We start from the raw sequence: 18,635 nt of genomic DNA, 5'->3' as shown, positions 1-18,635 counted from the left end.
TGTGTGTGTGTGTGTGTGTGTGTGTGTGTGTGTGTGTGTGTGTGTGTGTGTGCGCGCGTGTGTGTGAGCGTGTGTGTGTGTGTGCGTGTGAGCGTGTGTGTGTGGCATATCGTTCCATCATCAGCAACATCCATTGGCTTGAGACTAAAGAAGAGACCAGACGTAGTAATTGTTGAATAAGTTTAATTACAATGTGCGCGAACAAGCGTTCACAGTCCATCTAATTACTCTGGTAATTAGTATAGTTGCGATACGAGCGAGCCTTCAAACTCATTACAGCCAGAGAAAACGAACTAAGCGTTAATTTTAATAGCAGAGAAAAAATATTCTTAACAAATGAACGAGTTTAAAAACAAGTGTAGTTATTGGCAGGGCTACGGGGGGGGAGGGGTGTGGGACGAGAAGCAAATGATAAGTGGTGCGGATGAGAGATGTAGCACCGTGTAACACGTGCTCACAATAGCAATATTAACACAATACACACATAGCGAACTGCTACGAAATAATAGATGAGAAAATCCGTATCGATGAGGAAGGTAATGAATTATAAACGCATCACACAAGCGTAACACTTGTCACCGGATAGCTTTGGATTGCATGCGCCAGAAAAGCTATTGGCAGAGCGACAAGTTTGTTACATATTGCGCATGTAAGCTCAAGTGCAAAGGCAGGTTGGCGCACGCACGTACGCAGACGCACACACACACACACACACACACACACACACACACACACACACACACACACACACACACACACACACACACTAGCACACACAAACGCACGCAAGAGAGAGGGAGAGAGAGAGAGAGAGAGAGGGGGGGAGAGAGAATATGCCTCTAGTCTCTTACTAGCAGACACCTAGTCCTAAGAGATAAGAATTTAGAGATATCAAAAATACAAGAACTTACGTTTTACCGGTCCCGGTTCTCCGTGCTTACTTGTGCAGTATTCCTCGAAGCTATAGTAGGTATTGTAAGATTGAATGCCCTCTTTCAGTTTTGCGAATACCTGAAAAGCAGGGTAAGTGAACGTGCATTTGCTATATCAAGTTTTATTTATTATACTAAATGAAATACAAGAGGCTCACGAACTTCTTCACTGATTGTAGGAGTCTTCTGCTGTAGTAGGGATCCGTCTCAATGCAAGAAAAACTAAATTCATGGCGTTCAACCAGGAGGATATCTCTGACACTAAACTGGTGAAAGGGGATGAAGTAGGGATGGTACAGAGTTTTAAATATGTGGGTGATTATCTGGAAAGTACAGAGTTGGACATTCATAAGGATAGCCAACGCATGGGGTGCAATGGACAAAATGAAGAAAATATGACGGTCGAGCATGAATGTCAGTTTAAAAATTCAGCACCTTCGTCTCATTTCTCACCCCTCTGAGATATCGGCTCGTAAGTAAAAAAATAACCACACGTACACAAGCACGCACGCGCGCGCATATACACGTATGGACGCAGCACGTTGTTTCTGCTTCGTAGACTTCTACTCATCCACACGTTGCCACCTCTGGCGGTCTTACCGTAGCTGGTGTAATAGGGTTGCTGTCTGCCAGCAGTGTAACGCTCTTGTCGACGACACCGACGGCACAGAGGGAGCGTGGGCTGGCTCGTATCTGCAGCGTAGCTTCCGAACCTGGAGTCTGCTCTCGCTCTGCGAAGCTGATCGACACCTGCACAAATAATCGTCATGACAACGTGCTGCACGTGGCGTACTGCTGGGACATCGTGATGCCCACGCGTGCGCATTAACGTCGCCTGGTGGAGAATTCAATCTAATGCTTCATAACGTATTGTGGAAATATTTCAACGAGTCATATTTAGCACGTGGATTATTTATTGGAGATGCGCATCTGCCTACCTTGTTGCGGAGGCATTTCTCTACGTCTATTTCTCTGCTGTCGGCAATTATCTCCTTCGTGGCATCGTTGCCGCTGCCTTGGACTACGTGGAAGACGAGCAGTTTAATCTGTGGCGCCATCTCGTGAGTGACGTTGAACTCCAGATTGAAGCTTGCAACGCCTCGGGATTCACCGATCTGGGCGTTTTTCAGTAATACTGCCAAACGAACGACAGAAAGACCAAAGTGTCATTATTTTCCCCAACAATAAGTGACAAGTAATAACATTAGAACACGTGATATGACACAGTGACACTGTACGCCAATCAATGAATATTACCAAACAAGTTCGATGTTTTTCTGTCATCTGCTGCTTGCGTTGACGCATACTGCAATGCAGTAAGAGTTTGTTCTGTCGTTCCCACATCTATGATTTTGTTATTTGCGCCGACCTGCAGTTGGAGAATGAACATGTCACCAGGGTATGATAACCGGGCCGTTTGGCGTATAATAGATTATGTTTCGAATGCGACTAATAGTTCTAGCTTGTGATAACCCTAACAAATGCTCTGATTGTTAAGGCTTGTGTGGATACCTTGTAGTAGAACTGACGTGTTCCGGGTTTGTTGACCGTGTATGTGATCCTGACACTCCCCATCTCTCCGCAGCGCATCACAGCCGTGGCCGCCTCAATCTGTAGGAACTGCTCTGACGTGGAGAACCATCCTTGCACCCTCTTGGTTGTTTGGAATGCTTGTATTTTATCGAGAGTTCTTGCCTGTTCAGAGTGAAGAATGTTTATGCTGACACATGCGTGTGCACTCACATACATGAAGCGTTACGACATAACAAGAAGTTATGTAACCGCGACATGTTATAAATATCATTCGTGTCAATAAGAAAAGTCACTCACCGCAAGATAAATGCTTTCTAGTTCTTTTCCGATTTCGACAGTAAAGGTGGCGATTCCGTTGGCAGCAGTGAGCGACACATGCTTATGCTGATTACCGCTTAGTTCAATTCGGATACCTGCAGCTGGTTTGCCATCAGCTCGAGTTGCCACTACCTGTAAGTTGTTGCGGAGGTTATTTCAAATTCCTGACAAGATGGTGACGAGTGTGCAGGAATGGTAAAATGTCAAAATGAAATGCAATATTGCACACTGATATTAGGCAAATAAAAAATGCGTACGTTTTATATTGCGAGATATTGCGATGAGTATATTGTAATGGAAGAGAAGTGGCATTACCTCTGCAACGTAAGGTATCGATCCTCTGAAATAGTCTCTACCGCGAATTTGCAGGTTCAGTCGATCTACGACCAGCGATGCGCTTTCCTCTCCAGTCAGAGTTACATCTGGAGAGATACAACATCAATTATTTACCATGCCATAAACACGACCTCGTAAACCATCTGCTTTATTATTTAGCTTTACACATAACATTTGACATGTGAATAGACTACTGTGTGTGAGTGGCAGCAGGGACAAACCTGTGTCAAGCTCGGTAACGTTGGCGCTGAACGTCAGCTGTGCATTATACCAGCGTCCGGAGGAATACTCCCTGTCCTCGATGGGCAACTCTGATATGTCCACGTCAAATTCCCGGCATCCGTCTTGCAACTGAGAAGGAAATCCAAGCAAGCATTGAAATTCGACGCAAACCTTCTGTGAGTTCAGGTTCATAGACTCTGTTAGGCCGTGACCGCTTACATTATTACAATGAATATTATAAGATATTCAGATTTTATTTGTGTAGATATCTGAAATTTGTATGTGTGTGTATGTATATACACAATAGTATTATTTCACTATCTTATTAGTATTATCATCACACGCTGCGATCAACGATATTACTTACGTCGAGTGGACGCGCATCTACGCATGGCGGTTCAACGCCACCGGTGCTGTAACCAAGTTGTTTGTCGTCAGGGCGTAGACAAACGCTCAGAACCGCTTCGCCTTCTACTGCTTTCCCATAGGTATACCTGAGGAGCACACCAAGTCAGCTAGTTAGTATCCAGTACGTCTCATGGTGTGTATTTCCATACAACTTTGAATTAGTGATCAAAGTGAACATTTTGTAACCCTGATAATGTCATGCGCATAGCTTGCAGGAGTGAGAGCATGAGTTTATACCTTGCACAGACGGTGGCGGACACCCGCGTCACTGTTCTCGGAATCTTCTTTGACGGGAATGCAACGGTGACATCGTACTTTGGGAGAACTGCATGGAAATAAAAAAATGTCGATTAGAAATGAACAAACAAACGTACGGATGGTCGAACGGTATTTGCAAAGCGAAAAAACCACGTAATTGAATTTCCCTATTGTTATTAGCATAACCTACTCACCATATTCTAACACCTGGAATTTCTTCTTCGTCACACCATCCTCGGTGGTGACTACGATCTCCCAGGTTCCTAGCGGCGGCTCTTTCGATAGATCCAAATCTAGACTGGTCATGCCTACAATGATAGACAACAGCTGTTAATACAAAAGCAGAATTCGCATTCACAGCCTCCTAGCAGTCCATACTTCTGCTATCATCAGTTTCTAAACGCAATATGGTTTACAACGAATTATTTACTTTGAGGAAATTCACGGAAAGTATTGTCTTTATTGTTTTAAGTAGAGTTAGCTGTCTGTTTTATAAATCATATATACCTCCATCTGTTACGACGTCAAGCCACTGTGCAATTCGCGTGCCAGAAGGGTTCTTGATCCATACCTTGCTTATCTGTCAAAACATGCAGTCATGTGTAAACATTAGAACAATAAGCCGTGAATTCGCATACTCGTCCACACTAGTACACTCATGGGCGACAATGACGACGACAGCAGCCACCTCAACAACTGTGGCGCGTTTAAATACTAATAAGTTTAACGGCGAACAAACAAAGCAATATTATTGGGTGATATCGAGCAGTGCACATTTTTACAAAGGTTGCATCAAACGACGTTTAATTACACTGATTCACCATTTAAGGCATGCTCTAGGACAATTGCTTACCGGTTCACTTATGGGCTTCAAGTCAGATGATAAGCTGAGAATACGGAATTGCACTGAAAATAATAATGTATGTTTCTATTATTGCTGTCGATTTGTTTCTCTTCAGTATTTCCTATAGAATTACGTTTGGTGACGGCAGACGTAGATCGTTATTAAGAAAGGTTGATCACTTTAATCACTTTATTACATCGATCTTTCGTCATCAGCACGTGACCTTAGTGAAACCAATATGTAATCGCGTGTATTTTCTGAAATGCTGGATTCATCGTCCGTGAACATACGCTGGTGTTTGCCATACACGCTGCATTGGTCATAGCGAGATAAACAGCTAGGCTCTTTCTTACCTTTTTGACCCGGTTTGTAGACAGGCTTGTCTGGTTCGATGAATGTTACCGGTTTAACGAATGGTCGCCTCAGGAATACTTGCTTCTGGTCGGCCACGTGGAAGTACGTCATTTCGTCTGCTCTGAACAGCAGGTAAGCAGTAGTCTCGCTCGTGTCAGGGATGGACAGATCGGCGCACAGACTGGCGCCTGTAAAATATCAGAGATTACTTAATTAGCTTATATCAGATGTATAACTCGTGGGCTGACTTCTGCATTTTGCGCCGTTGGGGTTCTGCAATCACAGGTTTTATGCTAACATGCGTTGATTTCACTGTTTAGATAGCGTAAATTACATGCCTTCCTAATTTCTATGTGCACCAGTGAAACATGAACATCAACTGTAAATGTTGTTAGATTTTTCCAATCGATGTACCAACCTAAGTATATGCATTATTTATAATAATAAGATGATGCTAATTATAGGCAGTCTTGAATTTCCTTATTTCTAGTTGTTTATATTTATCTCCGCCAGGGGCTTGGCGAGGGTTATGTTTTCACCGGCGTGTGTTTGAGTGTTGGTTTGTGTGGATGTGGGTTTGTGGGTTTGTTAACATGCACGTTTCAGTTCACTTCCGCTAGGTGCGCTGGCTATAGACTTACAAACACGCAACCACAGGCTAAGGGGCAACCACAGTCTTCCCCCACCTTCACGCTCGCACTAATCCGGATCCAATTAATTATTTAATTAATTAATTAATTTTTCCACTTAATTAATTAATAAAAAATTTCACATTGAGAGAATTCAGCTGCCTTGGCGGAGGTCTGTGCTCTCCGAGTGCTCTAGTTTCCTATATTCTAACCGACAAATAAACAGCGTGCGGAGAGAACATTAATAGTTGGCAGCCACGCGTCTGTTTAGATGACTTAATTACCATTCACATCCTGATTGTACAGGTGCGTCGATGCGATGACATCTGGTACTGTGACGTCATTCGTGCGCTTCAATAGGATGCTGATGTTGACGGGAGGCAACTGGAAGTCGGCCTTGATGAAGTCCATACATATCTGCTCCGCCTGTCCGATGCTCATGTACTGTGGCGCCACCAGGATGAAGTTACTGCGAGAAGAAACCACGGTCAGTGGTCAGTTTACGGACTACCCAATATGTCGATAAAAGAGCGCGCTCTTTTATCGACATATTGGGTAGTGGCACCGTGGCATATTGGCACGCGTGCACCGACTATACCGACCGTGCCTATTTTCGCAGAAATTATACGTCACACGGAATGTTGACCCTCGTGGCAGAAGGAATGTGGCACGGTATATCATAGTTTCTGGTGGATTTCCCGGGACAAATGCATCTAGATAAATTCCAGCTACAGTTTGTATTTTGTACGCAAGATCAAATTCGAGAACTATTATGTGAAGAGAATGAGCGCATTAATGTTTCCCATATGATAAGATCCGCTCGCGCTCTCCACATTCTGTTTACTGCACCCACCCTGCCCATGCTAACTCACCACAACACCTCCTTCCTAGGGTCGGACGATGACGGCTGACACATAGAGATGGCCGGTCTGTAGTCATTAAGCTCTGCACCGACCCAAGCCACTAATGCCGCAAGGGCCATCGCCCTAGCTAAACACCCGCGCATTATTATATGTATATAGATATACTTCTCTCCTACTATATCTGTGCGGGCTGCTCTCTTCTGTGTTTGCTGTTCTGTGATGCTGCAATGGTCTACTGCTCTTCGCGATCACGTCGACTGAGGCAGCAGGCGTCGACAGGTCATATATATAGAGCCTGTCGATCCAAGATCCGGTTCTGCAAGTAATTTCTGTATTTTTTGTATATATTCAGTCACTGCCGCTTTCACTGTGCGTGATGTATGCTCTCTCTACGTCGTAGTCATTTCCTTGGCTGTCACTTCAGGTGAGATAGCAGATGGCAGCATGTCTCTTATATGAGGGCCGTAGCCTGCGGGGGGAGGGGGCAAGGGGGCAGCCCTAAATTTTAAAGCAAAATTAAAAAAAAAATTATTCTACTAAAAGAGAATTGTTGTAGTCAGAATGAAGGCTGTGCATGAACTCAAACGTGCCTCAAATACCATCTCCTGCGATATACATTGTCAACATTTTCTGTGGAAGAAAACCTCCAGACCCCCACCTGTTTCTCACGCCCTCCTTGAAATCCTGGATCCGCCACTGCACCCCTGGGAATTTTCTCAGCGTACGGCCCTGTATAAACAGCGTTGGCAGTTTACAGGTCCCGGATATTAACGAGAGAACTTGCAGCCGAACCAAGCCGTGCAGTTATTGTTATGTCGTCTATGCGGTGAACGCATGCGAACACAAAACAACTAGGAACCCGTCAACAGAGAAAATAAGCGAACGCAAATTTTGTTAAGAAATTGGATCACGAATCGCTTTAGATAAACGAGAAACGGAAAGAACTAATGCGCGTCGATCATTAATCGTCTGTTTCCTGGTCACGGCTATGTAGACAGACGCGCATCGGCGTTCCTAGAACTCTGGCTACTTTTAGTCACGATTGTGTGCCTGGATTGCTCACTGTCCGTTGAGAAGTCAGTCATGTGGTCTTACTTGACTTTACGTACGCTTTACTCTGACAGTGACAGCGGCGAGCTGCTAGTTCGTACCGAGGTGCCGGACACGATCACGGACTGGGTGGGAGGCGGCTTCTGCACGAGTGAGGAGACGGGACTCGGCATCTCCCCGCCGTTCTCTCTGCGCGCCTTCCAGCCGTTCTTCGTCTCCTACACACTGCCTTACTCTGTCATTCGCGGGGAGAAGGTGCCGCTCATCGTGTCCGTCTTTAACTATCTCTCCGAATGTCTGGCGGTGAGTATAGAGTTGTAGCTACTATACGCTCCCTCATCCCGTGACATGCACGTCAGTCTGCCCGTATAGCGTAGTGTATATAATAGTAAGGAAAAATATAACCAGGAGTGAATAATAAAGATTATCTCTTTCTCTATCTCACTATTATTCACTCTTGATATAACTATATAGTGTGGTGAATATTCATATATCGGGCAATGTCAGCATTGCACCGTATACGTAAATGTATGAGAGCATATGTCAAGAAATCGTGGTGTATGAAAATTTATTATAAAATAAATTCCCGTGCCAATGATAAGCCTGGGATGTAATTAACAATATTGATTCGTGGCAAGTCACTGTAGTAATTAAAGCAATTGATAACCAGTCTCGCATGATTATGACGTCGTTTAAATATTTCCGCTCAGATTTCGCTCACTCTCGATGAATCGGTCGCGTTTGACATCATTGACGGAAGCGAGGCTGAGATATGTGTATGTGGAAGCAGATCAGCCACTCACAGGTAAGATGCGTGAAAATGGCATATATAATATTAGTAGAACTTTATAATCTTGGACTCACATAAGCCATATAGCTCAATCATAAATAGTTCATTGTGTTGGTTGTTTATCACAACTAGTGCGTCAATTATCATGCTATTCGAATATTACTGTCGACATATATATATGTCAGTAAACCATATATGTACGTCGTGACCCGTTTTTTATGTGATAATATCTTTGCCTCGTGGTTGATTCGTGTGATTCATTGACATTCTATTCCAACATGCCACTATAATAATATCATATAACACTAAAACATCAACGCGATAATTTGAGTCAAGGACATGACAGATTTGAGCATGTATTTAATCGATACTGTCTCGCGTTAGGTTCATGATTCAACCCCGAGAGCTAGGCGACGTCAACATCACTGTACACGCCATGACTGCTGACTCAGGTAGCGCCATCTGTCGAGCCGGTGCCGTCATGAGCACAGTCACAGGAGTCCGCGATGCGATCACGCAGCCACTGCTGGTGGAGGCGGAGGGCGTAGAGAATAATTGTCATTACTTCTCGCAGTAACTTCATCCTGGTGGCGCCACAGTACATGAGCATCGGACAGGCGGAGCAGATATGCATGGACTTTATCAAGGCCGACTTCCAGTTGCCTCCCGTCAACATCAGCATCCTACTGAAGCGCACGAATGACGTCACAGTACCAGACGTCATCGCATCGACGCACCTGTACAATCAGGATGTGAATGGCAAGTCATCTAAACAGATGCGTGGCTGCCAACTTATTAATCTTCTGTCCGCACGCTGTTCCCTAGATACAATAATGTAAACCAACAAGAGTAGGCCTACTCTTGTTGGTTTACATTATTGTATCTAGCTGTTCCCATGTCGGTTTTAACGTAAGAAAATTAAAAAATGATTAAGTACGCAAAGTATGCAAGTTAAAAGTAACCTAGCTAGAAATCGCGATGGCATATGTATAACGCTAGTTAAAATACATTAGCATGAATTCTGGCACGATAACATTCGAGTTTCAAAATTAAGATGACAACCCACGATAATTAATGTACGGTTTATACATCTGATATAAGCTAAGTATAATCTCTGGTATTTAACAGGTGCCAGTCTGTGCGCCGATCTGTCCATCCCTGACACGAGCGAGACTACTGCTTACCTGCTGTTCAGAGCAGATGAAACGACGTACTTCCACGTTGCCGACCAGAAGCAAGTATTCCTGAGGCGACCATTCGTTAAACCTGTAACATTCATCGAACCAGACAAGCCTGTGTACAAACCTGGTCAAAAAGGTAAGAAAAAGCCTAGCTGTTTATCTCGCTATGACTAATGCAACGTGTATGGCAAACACCAGCGTATGTTTACGGGCGATGCATCCTGAATTTAAGAAAATACATGCAATTACATATTGGTTTTACTATGGTCACGTGCTGATGACGAAGGATTAGGGTAAAACGTTCAGACATTCCTAATCACGATTTATTGACGTCACCAAACGTCATTCAAAAGGTAACGAAAGAATGTGACAACGTTGATAGAGTTACCAATTCTACATTTCAGTGCAATTCCGCATTCTGCGTCTATCATCTGAGTTGAAGCCCATAACTGAACCGGTAAGTATATTTATACTAATAAACGTTTGCAATGGTTAATCATTGTTACCGGGAGTAAATAATGTTCTTTTTTTTAAATATTATTTTTACTTGATGTAATTAATACTTCATTCGTGCGATCTTTGTAAAAAAATGTATGTCGTCCGATATCAGTCCATGATAAAGTGTAGGGCCTACATCACGATCATTGTAATTGTTTTGACAGATAAGCAAGGTATGGATCAATAACCCTTCTGGCACTCGAATTGCGCAGTGGCTTGACGTCGTGACAGATGGAGGTATATATATGATTTATGAAAAATATGAATTGACTCGACTACAACTATAAAGACAATTTCATCCAAAGAGTTTCTTTATAATAAATATTCTGTATGACACATGTATATACTGATAGTAGGATAAGCGAGGCTAGGAAGCTATGAGTCAACATGATGTTCTCGTATAAACCCTGCGTGTTGTCCATCGTTGTAGGTATCGCCACTCTAGATTTGGATCTATCGAAAGAACCACCGCTAGGAACCTGGGAGATCGTAGTCACCAGCGAGGATGGTGTGACGAAGAAGCAATTCAAGGTGTTAGAATATGGTGAGTTAGCTCTTGTGCTTTCTCTTGCCAATAGTGTCACAGTCATCGAATGAGCTCTTTTGTATTCGCCAGATGGCGCCACCTAACTGAGGCCCGGCCGAACTAAGCTCTCTTGTTTTATAGAAGTTGCCTGCTAGCCAGCATGCACACAAGTATCCATGTTATGTTGTCCACGTTGATGCTTCGAATATACATTCATTTGTATTAAAGATATACCGCTTGTTGTGTTGTCATTCCACAACCATCACACTATCACAAATAGGACGTTTTAATGATCTGCCTTTTCTCTTTGCATATACCGGTCAACCATCTGTATGTTTGTTTGTTCATTTCTAATCGACATTTTCTCATTTCCATGCAGTTCTCCCAAAGTACGATGTCACCGTTGCATTCCCGTCAAAGAAGATTCCGAGAACAGTGACGCGGGTGTCCGCCACCGTCTGTGCAAGGTAGACTCATGCTCTCACTCCTGCAAGCTATGCTCATGACATTATCAGGGTTTCTACATATTCACTTTGATCACTAATTCAAAGTTGTTTTGAAATACACACCATGAGCCATACTGGATACTAACTAGCTGACTTGGTGTGCTCCTCAGGTATACCTATGGGAAAGCAGTAGAAGGCGAAGCGGTTTTGAGCGTTTGTCTACGCCCTGACGAGAAACGACTTAGTTACAGCACTGGTGGCGTTGAACCGCCATGCGTAGATGCGCGTCCACTCGATGTAAGTAATATCGTTGATCGCCGCGTGTGATAATACTAATAAGATAGTGAAATAATACTATTGTGTATATACATACACACACATACAAATTTCAGATATCAACACAAATAAAATCTAAGTATCTTATAATATTCATTGTAATAATGTAAGCTGTCACGGCCTAACAGAGTCTATGGACCTCAACTGGCAGCCTGTTTGCATCGAATTTCAATGCTTGCTTGGATTTCCTTCTCAGTTGCAAGACGGATGCCGGGAATTTGACGTGGACATATCAGAGTTGCCCATCGAGGACAGGGAGTATTCCTCCGGACGCTGGTATAATGCACAGCTGACGTTCAGCGCCAACGTTACCGAGCTTGACACAGGTTTGTCCCTGCTGCCACTCACACATAGTAGTCTATTCACATGTCAAATGTCATGTAAAGCTAAATGATAAAACAAATGCATTACGAGGACTTGTTTAGTGATTTGATTGATGTTCGCTTTGATTAATTGATGTTGTATCTTTCCAGATGTAACTCTGACTGGAGAGGAAAGCGCATCGCTGGTCCTAGATCGACTGAACCTGCAAATTCGCGGTAGAGACTATTTCAGAGGTTCGATACCTTACGTTGCAGAGGTAATGCCACTTCTCTTCCATTACAATATACTATAGTCGCAAAATCTCGCAATATAAACCCTATGGACATCTATTTGCGTAATAGCAGATCTTTTACTGTCCCAGTTCGCACGTACTCATATCGTGAGGAATTTGAAATAACCTCCGCAACAACTTACAGGTAGTGGCAACGCAACCTGATGGCAAACCAGCTGCCGGTATCCTAATTGAACTAAGTGGTAACCAGCCTAATCAAGTCTCACCCACTGCTGCCAATGGAATCGCTACATTTACCATCGAAATCGGAAAGGAAATAGAAAGCATTTATCTTGTGGTGAGTGTCTTATATTATAGATTTGTAATATATGTGTAAATAATGATGCCTATAGTACATCCTAGTATAATTTCTTGCTACCTGTTTGGCTCGACTTGTGTATGTAAGTGCACACGAAGTTGTCAACTTAAACATGTTTCACTCCGAACAGGCAAAGACTGTCGATGCTGGTGGAGTCCAAACAAGCAAGAGGGTGCGAGGATGGTTCTCCACGTCAAAGCAGTTCCTACAGATTGAGGCGGCCACGGGTGTGATGCGCTGCGGAGAGATAGGGAGTGTCAGGATCACATACACGGTCAATAAACCCGGAACACGTCAGTTCTACTACAAGGTATCCACACAAGCCTTACCGATCAGAACATTTGTTAGGGTTATCACAAGCTAGAACTATTAGTCGCATTCGAAACATAATTTATTATACGCCAAATGGCACGGTTATCATACCCTGTTGACATGTTCATTCTCCAACTGCAGGTCGGCGCAAATAACAAGATCATAGATGTGGGAACGACGGAACAAACTCTTACTGAATTGCAGTATGCTTCGACAGAAACAGCAGATGACGGAAGCGCATCGAACTTGTTTGGTAATATTCATTGATTGGCGTACAGTACGTGTCACTGTGTCATATCACGTGTTCTCATGTTATTACTTGTCACTTATTGTTGGGGAAAATAATGACACTTAGGTCTACCTGTCGTTTGTTTGGCAGTATTACTGAAAAAGGCCCAGCGACAACTCGGTGGATCCCGAGGCGTTGCAAGCTTCAATCTGGAGTTCAACGTCACTCACGAGATGGCGCCACAGATTAAACTGCTCGTCTTCCACGTAGTCCAAGGCAGCGGCAACGATGCCACGAAGGAGATAATTGCCGACAGCAGAGAAATAGACGTAGAGAAATGCCTCCGCAACAAGGTAGGCAGATGCGCATCATCAATAAATAATCCACGTGCAAAATATGACTCGTTGAAATATTTCCACAATACGTTATGAAGCATTAGATTGAATTCTCCACCAGGTGACGCTAATGCGCACGCGTGGGCATCGCGATGTCCAAGCAGTACGCCACGTGCAGCACGTTGTCATGACGATTATTTGTGCAGGTGTCGATCAGCTTCGCAGAGCGAGAGCAGACACCAGGTTCAGAAGCTATGCTGCAGATACGAGCCAGCCCACGCTCCCTCTGTGCCGTTGGTGTTGTCGACAAGAGCGTCACACTGCTGGCAGACAGCAACCCTATTACACCTGCTACGGTAAGACCGCTAGAGGGGGCGACGTGTGGATGAGTAGAAGTCTACGAAGCAGAAACAATGTGCTGCGTCTGTGCGCATACGAGCGTGGACGTTTGCATGCTAGATTGCGTGTTTGCGCGTGTGCGTACGTGCGTGCGTGCTTGCATGCGTGCGTGTGTGAGTGATTGACTACGTGAGTGTGCGCGTACGTACATGAGTGCGTTAGTACGTACGTGCCTATATCTATTGATAATTTTCAAATCCCCCTGTCTCCAAGCAAATGTCACAAACAATCACCCAAGTGCATTGATATTACATTACAATACGATTCAAAAGCGAGATGTATTTATCCTTAAATGTTGAGTCTCATATGATCAGGTATAGTGCTAAATAATCACAGCTATAATTAAAACTAGTAAAGTTGAGTATAAATATTTAATTGCGTCGGGCTTTTTTTCAGGTTTTTGCAAAATTAAAAGATGGAATACCAAATTACCGTACACGCTACAGCTTCAAAGATTATTGCACAAGTAGACATGGTAAACCTGGATCGATACAAGGTAATAGTACACCGACATTCATACACTGGCATTCATGGTTTATGTCTTGTCAAGACGTATAGGCATGGGACTTAATAAGAAAGAGATAGAGAGAGAGAGAGAGAGAGAGAGAGAGAGAGAGAGAGAGAGAGAGAGAGAGAGAGAGAGAGAGAGAGAGAGAGAGAGAGAGAGAGAGAAGAGAGAGAGAAGAGAAGAGAGAGAGAGAGAGGAGAGAGAGAGAGAGGAGAGAGATAGAGAGAGAGATAATAGAGAGATAGAGAGAGAGAGAGAGAGCAAGAGAGAACGAGAGAGTACACATACTGTGTACTTGAGTATAGTGTAGGTAGCAACAATTACATTGAATTGGTGTGGTACTCATAAACGCCAGCAATTAGCGATGTGGTTTTATTACCCAATTCATAAGTGTCTGCTATTTCTGGTATTAGTCCTATAGTAAACTCTATCGGAAATCATAGATTTTACTGCGTTGTTACAGTTCCGCCCATACCTGCCCGAGTATCTGCGGGTGGTCTAGGCCTGCACTTCACGACCATCCCACCTTTTCATCGTTACCCGGCCAGTTACACATGGAAGCACACTGATTATGTGGACTCAAGGCAGGCATTCCAGGTTCGTGCTCCACATCAACAGCTGGTGTTGTCTTCTCTGCAGCTATAATTATTGTATTTATGTTGATAACTATATCTATGCATCATAAACATGTCTAATAATATCCCTTGTTAAAAAATACGTATCGTGCACTGCTAACCAAAGCCTTACTTATCCCAATATACTACTTTGTGCCGCAATAACATCAAATTCATGACACAAATATGCAAATATTTTGCTTGCTACATTTCTTAATAAATTATCATTATTTTACTTTCATTATATGCTCAAGTAACTCCGGGTCAAATGAACATTATTTGCTCGATATAATGTTTATATTCACGGTCATTCTGTCACTGCTATTTACTCTCTTTTTTTTGTTACACAGGATCTGGATTATTGGTCATGTCAGACATGAACGTTGATGCCGAGACCGTGCAAGCCTGAGCCACGCTTTATCTACCTACGTCGTTTCGGTATATATAGCATATAAGACAACATGGGACGAAGTGTTTGTGAGAAAATATCGGAAACATTTAAATGAGATTTCACTTGATAATATCATTAAATCAGTCATTTCAATAACGTTGAGGCTGTTAATTAATCCAGAATATTACTTTCCATTTGTTTGTGTTCTGTAGCTCCTGGCCCAGAGCTTTTAGGGAGATCTATTAGACGTACTAGCTTTGCACCGCAACCTACTTTACGACGGCCACCGCATTTCGCACGACCACCTCATTTCCCACAACCACAGACGAGTTTATTGAAGACCCACAGAAGCGCCATCTACGCCTGACATAAGAACCTTCTTCCCAGAGACGTGGCTATGGACGCTTGAAAGAGTCAGGTATGTAATGCCAAATAATATGAATAATGTTATTTATCATATTATATTTCATTCAAATCATATTTCCTTCTCGCTCCTGGTATAGTATTAGGATCTGCGCTAATATACGCTGACGATTTGGTTTCTGCATAAAGGGGTTGTTTACGGCATGACGTTGCGGGCCTTGCCCTAACATCACGACGGTATCGATGGAAGACCTATTACTTACTTCATATTACTATTACTTATTACATCGTCACGTGAGACTAATGAGGATAATTAAGTACCTCATGTGATCAGATGTAAATCTAACAATGTAATTGCGGTAGTGAACCCGGTGTGGCAAGTTAACTCGCAGTGCTACAGTGGACTAACCCCCTACTGCTAGCATTTACTGTGAAAGCAGCTGCATGCAGGGCCTCAGGGTTACGGAAACGGAGATAGGCACCGCCCTATGCGCCTATACATAGGCGCGGGAAAGATTTAACTTTAACTTAATGACACCCGGTGTGTCGCGTACGTCATTTGGCTTGTTGAGTAAAGGTCGCTCATCTAATTTTCCTTATTACCTTCCTTAAAGCAACAATACTATTCTTTATGCTGTACCCATGCAGTAGCATGATTATGTCTTTAAGCCGTGTAATACGTGAAGATGTACATGATGATTGTGAAAAGATTTCTCAATCTGCTATGCCTAGTTGCTCACTGTCCGTTGAGAAGTCAGTCATGTGGTCTTACTTGACTTTACGTACGCTTTACTCTGACAGTGACAGCGGCGAGCTGCTTAGTTCGTACCGAGGTGCCGGACACGATCACGGACTGGGTGGGGCGGCTCTGCACGAGTGAGGAGACGGGACTCGGATCTCCCCGCCAGTTCTCTCTACGCGCCTTCCAGCCGTCTTCGTCTCCTACACACTGCCTCTACTCGTCATCCGCGGGAGAAGGTGCCGCTCATCGTGTCCGTCTTTAACTACCTCTCGAATGTCTGGCGGTGAGTATAGAGTTGCAGCTACTATACGCTCCCTCATCCTGTGACGATGCCACGTCAGTATCTGCCCGTATAGCGTAGTGTATATAATAGTAAGGAAAAAATATAACCAGGAGTGAATAATAGGATGATCTCTTTCTCTATCTCTATTATTCACTCCTGATATACACTTATAGTGTGGTGAATATTAATGATATCGGGCAATGTCAGCATTGCACCGTATACGTAAATGCATGAGAAGCATGTCAAGATTCCCATGCCAATGATAAGCTCGCGCGATGTAATAACAATATGATTCGTGGCAAGTCATTGTAGTAATTAAAGCAATGATAACCAGTCTCGCATGATTAATGACGTTGTTTAAATATTTCTGCTCAGATTTCGCTCACTCTCGATGAATCGGTCGTCGGTCGCGTTGACATCATTGATTGAAGCGAGGCTGAGATATGTGTATGTGGAAGCAGATCAGCCACTCACAGCGTAAGATGCGTGAAAATGGCACATATACTATTAGTAGCAACTTTATAATCTTGGACTCATCATAAGCCATATAGCTCAATCATAAATAGTTCATTGTGTTGGTTGTTTATCACAACTAGTGCGTCAATTTATCATGCCTATTCGAATATTACTGTCGACATATATGTCAGTAAACCATATATGTACGTCGCTGACCTTGTTTTTTATGTGATAATATCTTTGCCTCGTGGTGATTCGTGTGATTCATTGACATTCTATTCCAATATGCCACTATAATAATATCATATAACACTAAAACATCAACGCCGATAATTTGAGTAAGCTAGGACAAGACAGTTTTGAACATGTATTTAATCGATACTGTCTCGCGTTAGGTTCATGATTCAACCCGAGAGCTAGGCGACGTCAACATCACGGTACACGCCATGACTGGCTGACTCAGGTAGCGCCATCTGTCAAGCGGTGCTGTCATGAGCACAGTCACAGGAGTCCGCGATGCGATCACGCAGCCACTGCTGGTGGAGGCGGAGGGCGTAGAGAAGTCCTACTCCATTAACTGGTTCGTCTGCCCGGACGACGGGGAACCTTTCTCTCGACGTCATGGATCTAATGCTACCATCCGAGACCTAGTACCCGGTAAATAATTATACGGGTAGTTCATATATTTATAAAACAATATTTAAATCGAGCAAAAATGACATTATCGATTTCAATTCCTGAATTCAATATTAGTTTTTAGATAATGTGCATAGGCCAAGCTGAGATTTTGTACCGATGATCTGTCTATAGCAGTGACGTCATACACATTTTCTCACCACAGATTCGGGTCGTGCACGGGTGTCCATCATCGGTGACGTCATGGGAGCTCCCTTAGATAATCTTGACGGACTGCTGAAATGCCGTACGGATGCGGGAGCAGAACATGATAACGTTCGCCTCCTGACATCTACATCATGGAATACCTCACAACCACGATCAGCTGACGCGGAAATCCAGGAGAAAGCTGTGGGATTCATGAAATCCGGTAAGCCATAGAGGAAAGCAGAGCTTCCAATGTTACGTACAAGTTCTTGTATTATCTGATTTATCTTGCGACAAAACGTTAGTATATTTGGCCAACTTGACTGTAAAACAATTGTTACAAATCTGGCGATGAAGGCTACTAGAAGAAGCCGACATTTAATCACACGGACGACGGCTATAACCCGTACATACATCTATGTTTCACCTACAGGCTACTAGAAGGAGCTGATGTTTAAGCACAAGACGGCTCTAGCGCGTTCATACAGCTGTGTTTCTCTTGCAGGCTACCAGAGGGAGCTGACGTTTAAGCACACTGACGCCGCCTATAGCGCGTTCGCGTAACCGCCGACAAAGAAGCCAGCATGTGGTTGACAGCGTTCGTCGTGACGCTGCTTTGCGCAGGCGCAGCGCATTCATCTACATTGAATGGAATGAGATCGACATGATGTGCATTGGATCATCAAGCCAGCCAGCGTAGAGATTGCTGCTTCCTCGGCTCGGACGTTGACTCACCACAAGGA

The 18,635-nt window shown here is 43.6% G+C and overlaps 3 protein-coding genes across 3 annotated transcripts in view; 2 read left to right on the top strand and 1 right to left on the bottom strand.

Annotated features, from left to right (window-relative positions):
- Positions 1-6,988, bottom strand: part of LOC106814947 (alpha-2-macroglobulin-like) — a 15,214-nt gene extending 8,226 nt beyond the window's left edge. Inside the window, exons 1-16 of the mRNA XM_014819341.1 lie at positions 6,707-6,988; positions 6,119-6,303; positions 5,205-5,393; positions 4,861-4,913; positions 4,515-4,587; positions 4,202-4,315; positions 3,987-4,074; positions 3,709-3,835; positions 3,341-3,470; positions 3,099-3,205; positions 2,763-2,915; positions 2,445-2,627; positions 2,190-2,301; positions 1,871-2,067; positions 1,533-1,682; positions 912-1,011 (exon numbers count right to left, since the gene is read on the bottom strand). Coding sequence (XP_014674827.1) covers positions 912-1,011; positions 1,533-1,682; positions 1,871-2,067; positions 2,190-2,301; positions 2,445-2,627; positions 2,763-2,915; positions 3,099-3,205; positions 3,341-3,470; positions 3,709-3,835; positions 3,987-4,074; positions 4,202-4,315; positions 4,515-4,587; positions 4,861-4,913; positions 5,205-5,393; positions 6,119-6,303; positions 6,707-6,840 — 2,095 coding nt within the window. The 5' untranslated portion in view covers positions 6,841-6,988. The remainder of the gene's footprint in view (positions 1-911; positions 1,012-1,532; positions 1,683-1,870; positions 2,068-2,189; positions 2,302-2,444; positions 2,628-2,762; positions 2,916-3,098; positions 3,206-3,340; positions 3,471-3,708; positions 3,836-3,986; positions 4,075-4,201; positions 4,316-4,514; positions 4,588-4,860; positions 4,914-5,204; positions 5,394-6,118; positions 6,304-6,706) is intronic.
- Positions 6,989-7,771: 783 nt separating this feature from the next.
- On the top strand, positions 7,772-18,021 carry LOC106814944 (alpha-2-macroglobulin-like; the record flags this gene model as incomplete). The annotated part of the gene is made up of 5 exons (XM_014819335.1): positions 7,772-8,050; positions 8,458-8,552; positions 8,922-9,072; positions 17,616-17,727; positions 17,912-18,021. Coding segments are annotated over exons 1-5 (738 nt in total), but the record flags the coding sequence as incomplete, so codon positions are not given.
- On the top strand, positions 9,091-16,457 carry LOC106814946 (ovostatin-like). The gene is made up of 19 exons (XM_014819340.1): positions 9,091-9,296; positions 9,666-9,854; positions 10,123-10,175; positions 10,381-10,453; positions 10,647-10,760; positions 11,122-11,209; positions 11,359-11,485; positions 11,721-11,850; positions 11,998-12,104; positions 12,265-12,417; positions 12,569-12,748; positions 12,892-13,003; positions 13,130-13,332; positions 13,521-13,670; positions 14,110-14,209; positions 14,685-14,818; positions 15,186-15,273; positions 15,439-15,644; positions 16,391-16,457. The coding sequence occupies exons 1-17, from the start codon at positions 9,140-9,142 to the stop codon at positions 15,213-15,215; spliced, it is 2,100 nt and encodes a 699-aa protein (XP_014674826.1). The 5' UTR covers positions 9,091-9,139; the 3' UTR covers positions 15,216-15,273; positions 15,439-15,644; positions 16,391-16,457.
- Positions 18,022-18,635: the final 614 nt, after the last annotated feature.

This window comes from Priapulus caudatus, unplaced genomic scaffold (genome assembly GCF_000485595.1).
Source record: "Priapulus caudatus unplaced genomic scaffold, Priapulus_caudatus-5.0.1 Scaffold1011, whole genome shotgun sequence".
Taxonomy (NCBI): Eukaryota; Metazoa; Priapulida; class Priapulimorpha; order Priapulimorphida; family Priapulidae; genus Priapulus; species Priapulus caudatus.
Note: the sequence above shows the minus strand (reverse complement) of the source record. Positions and strands in the feature narration are given on the sequence as shown.

Bases quoted from the DNA above. Each gene is read 5' to 3' on its own strand.
- LOC106814946 (XM_014819340.1), top strand. From the start codon at position 9,140: ATGAGCATCGGACAGGCGGAGCAGATATGCATGGACTTTATCAAGGCC. The intron at 9,855-10,122 runs GTAAGAAAAAGC...TCTACATTTCAG, and splicing joins GTACAAACCTGGTCAAAAAG to TGCAATTCCGCATTCTGCGT. The intron at 14,210-14,684 runs GTAATAGTACAC...GCGTTGTTACAG, and splicing joins TAAACCTGGATCGATACAAG to TTCCGCCCATACCTGCCCGA.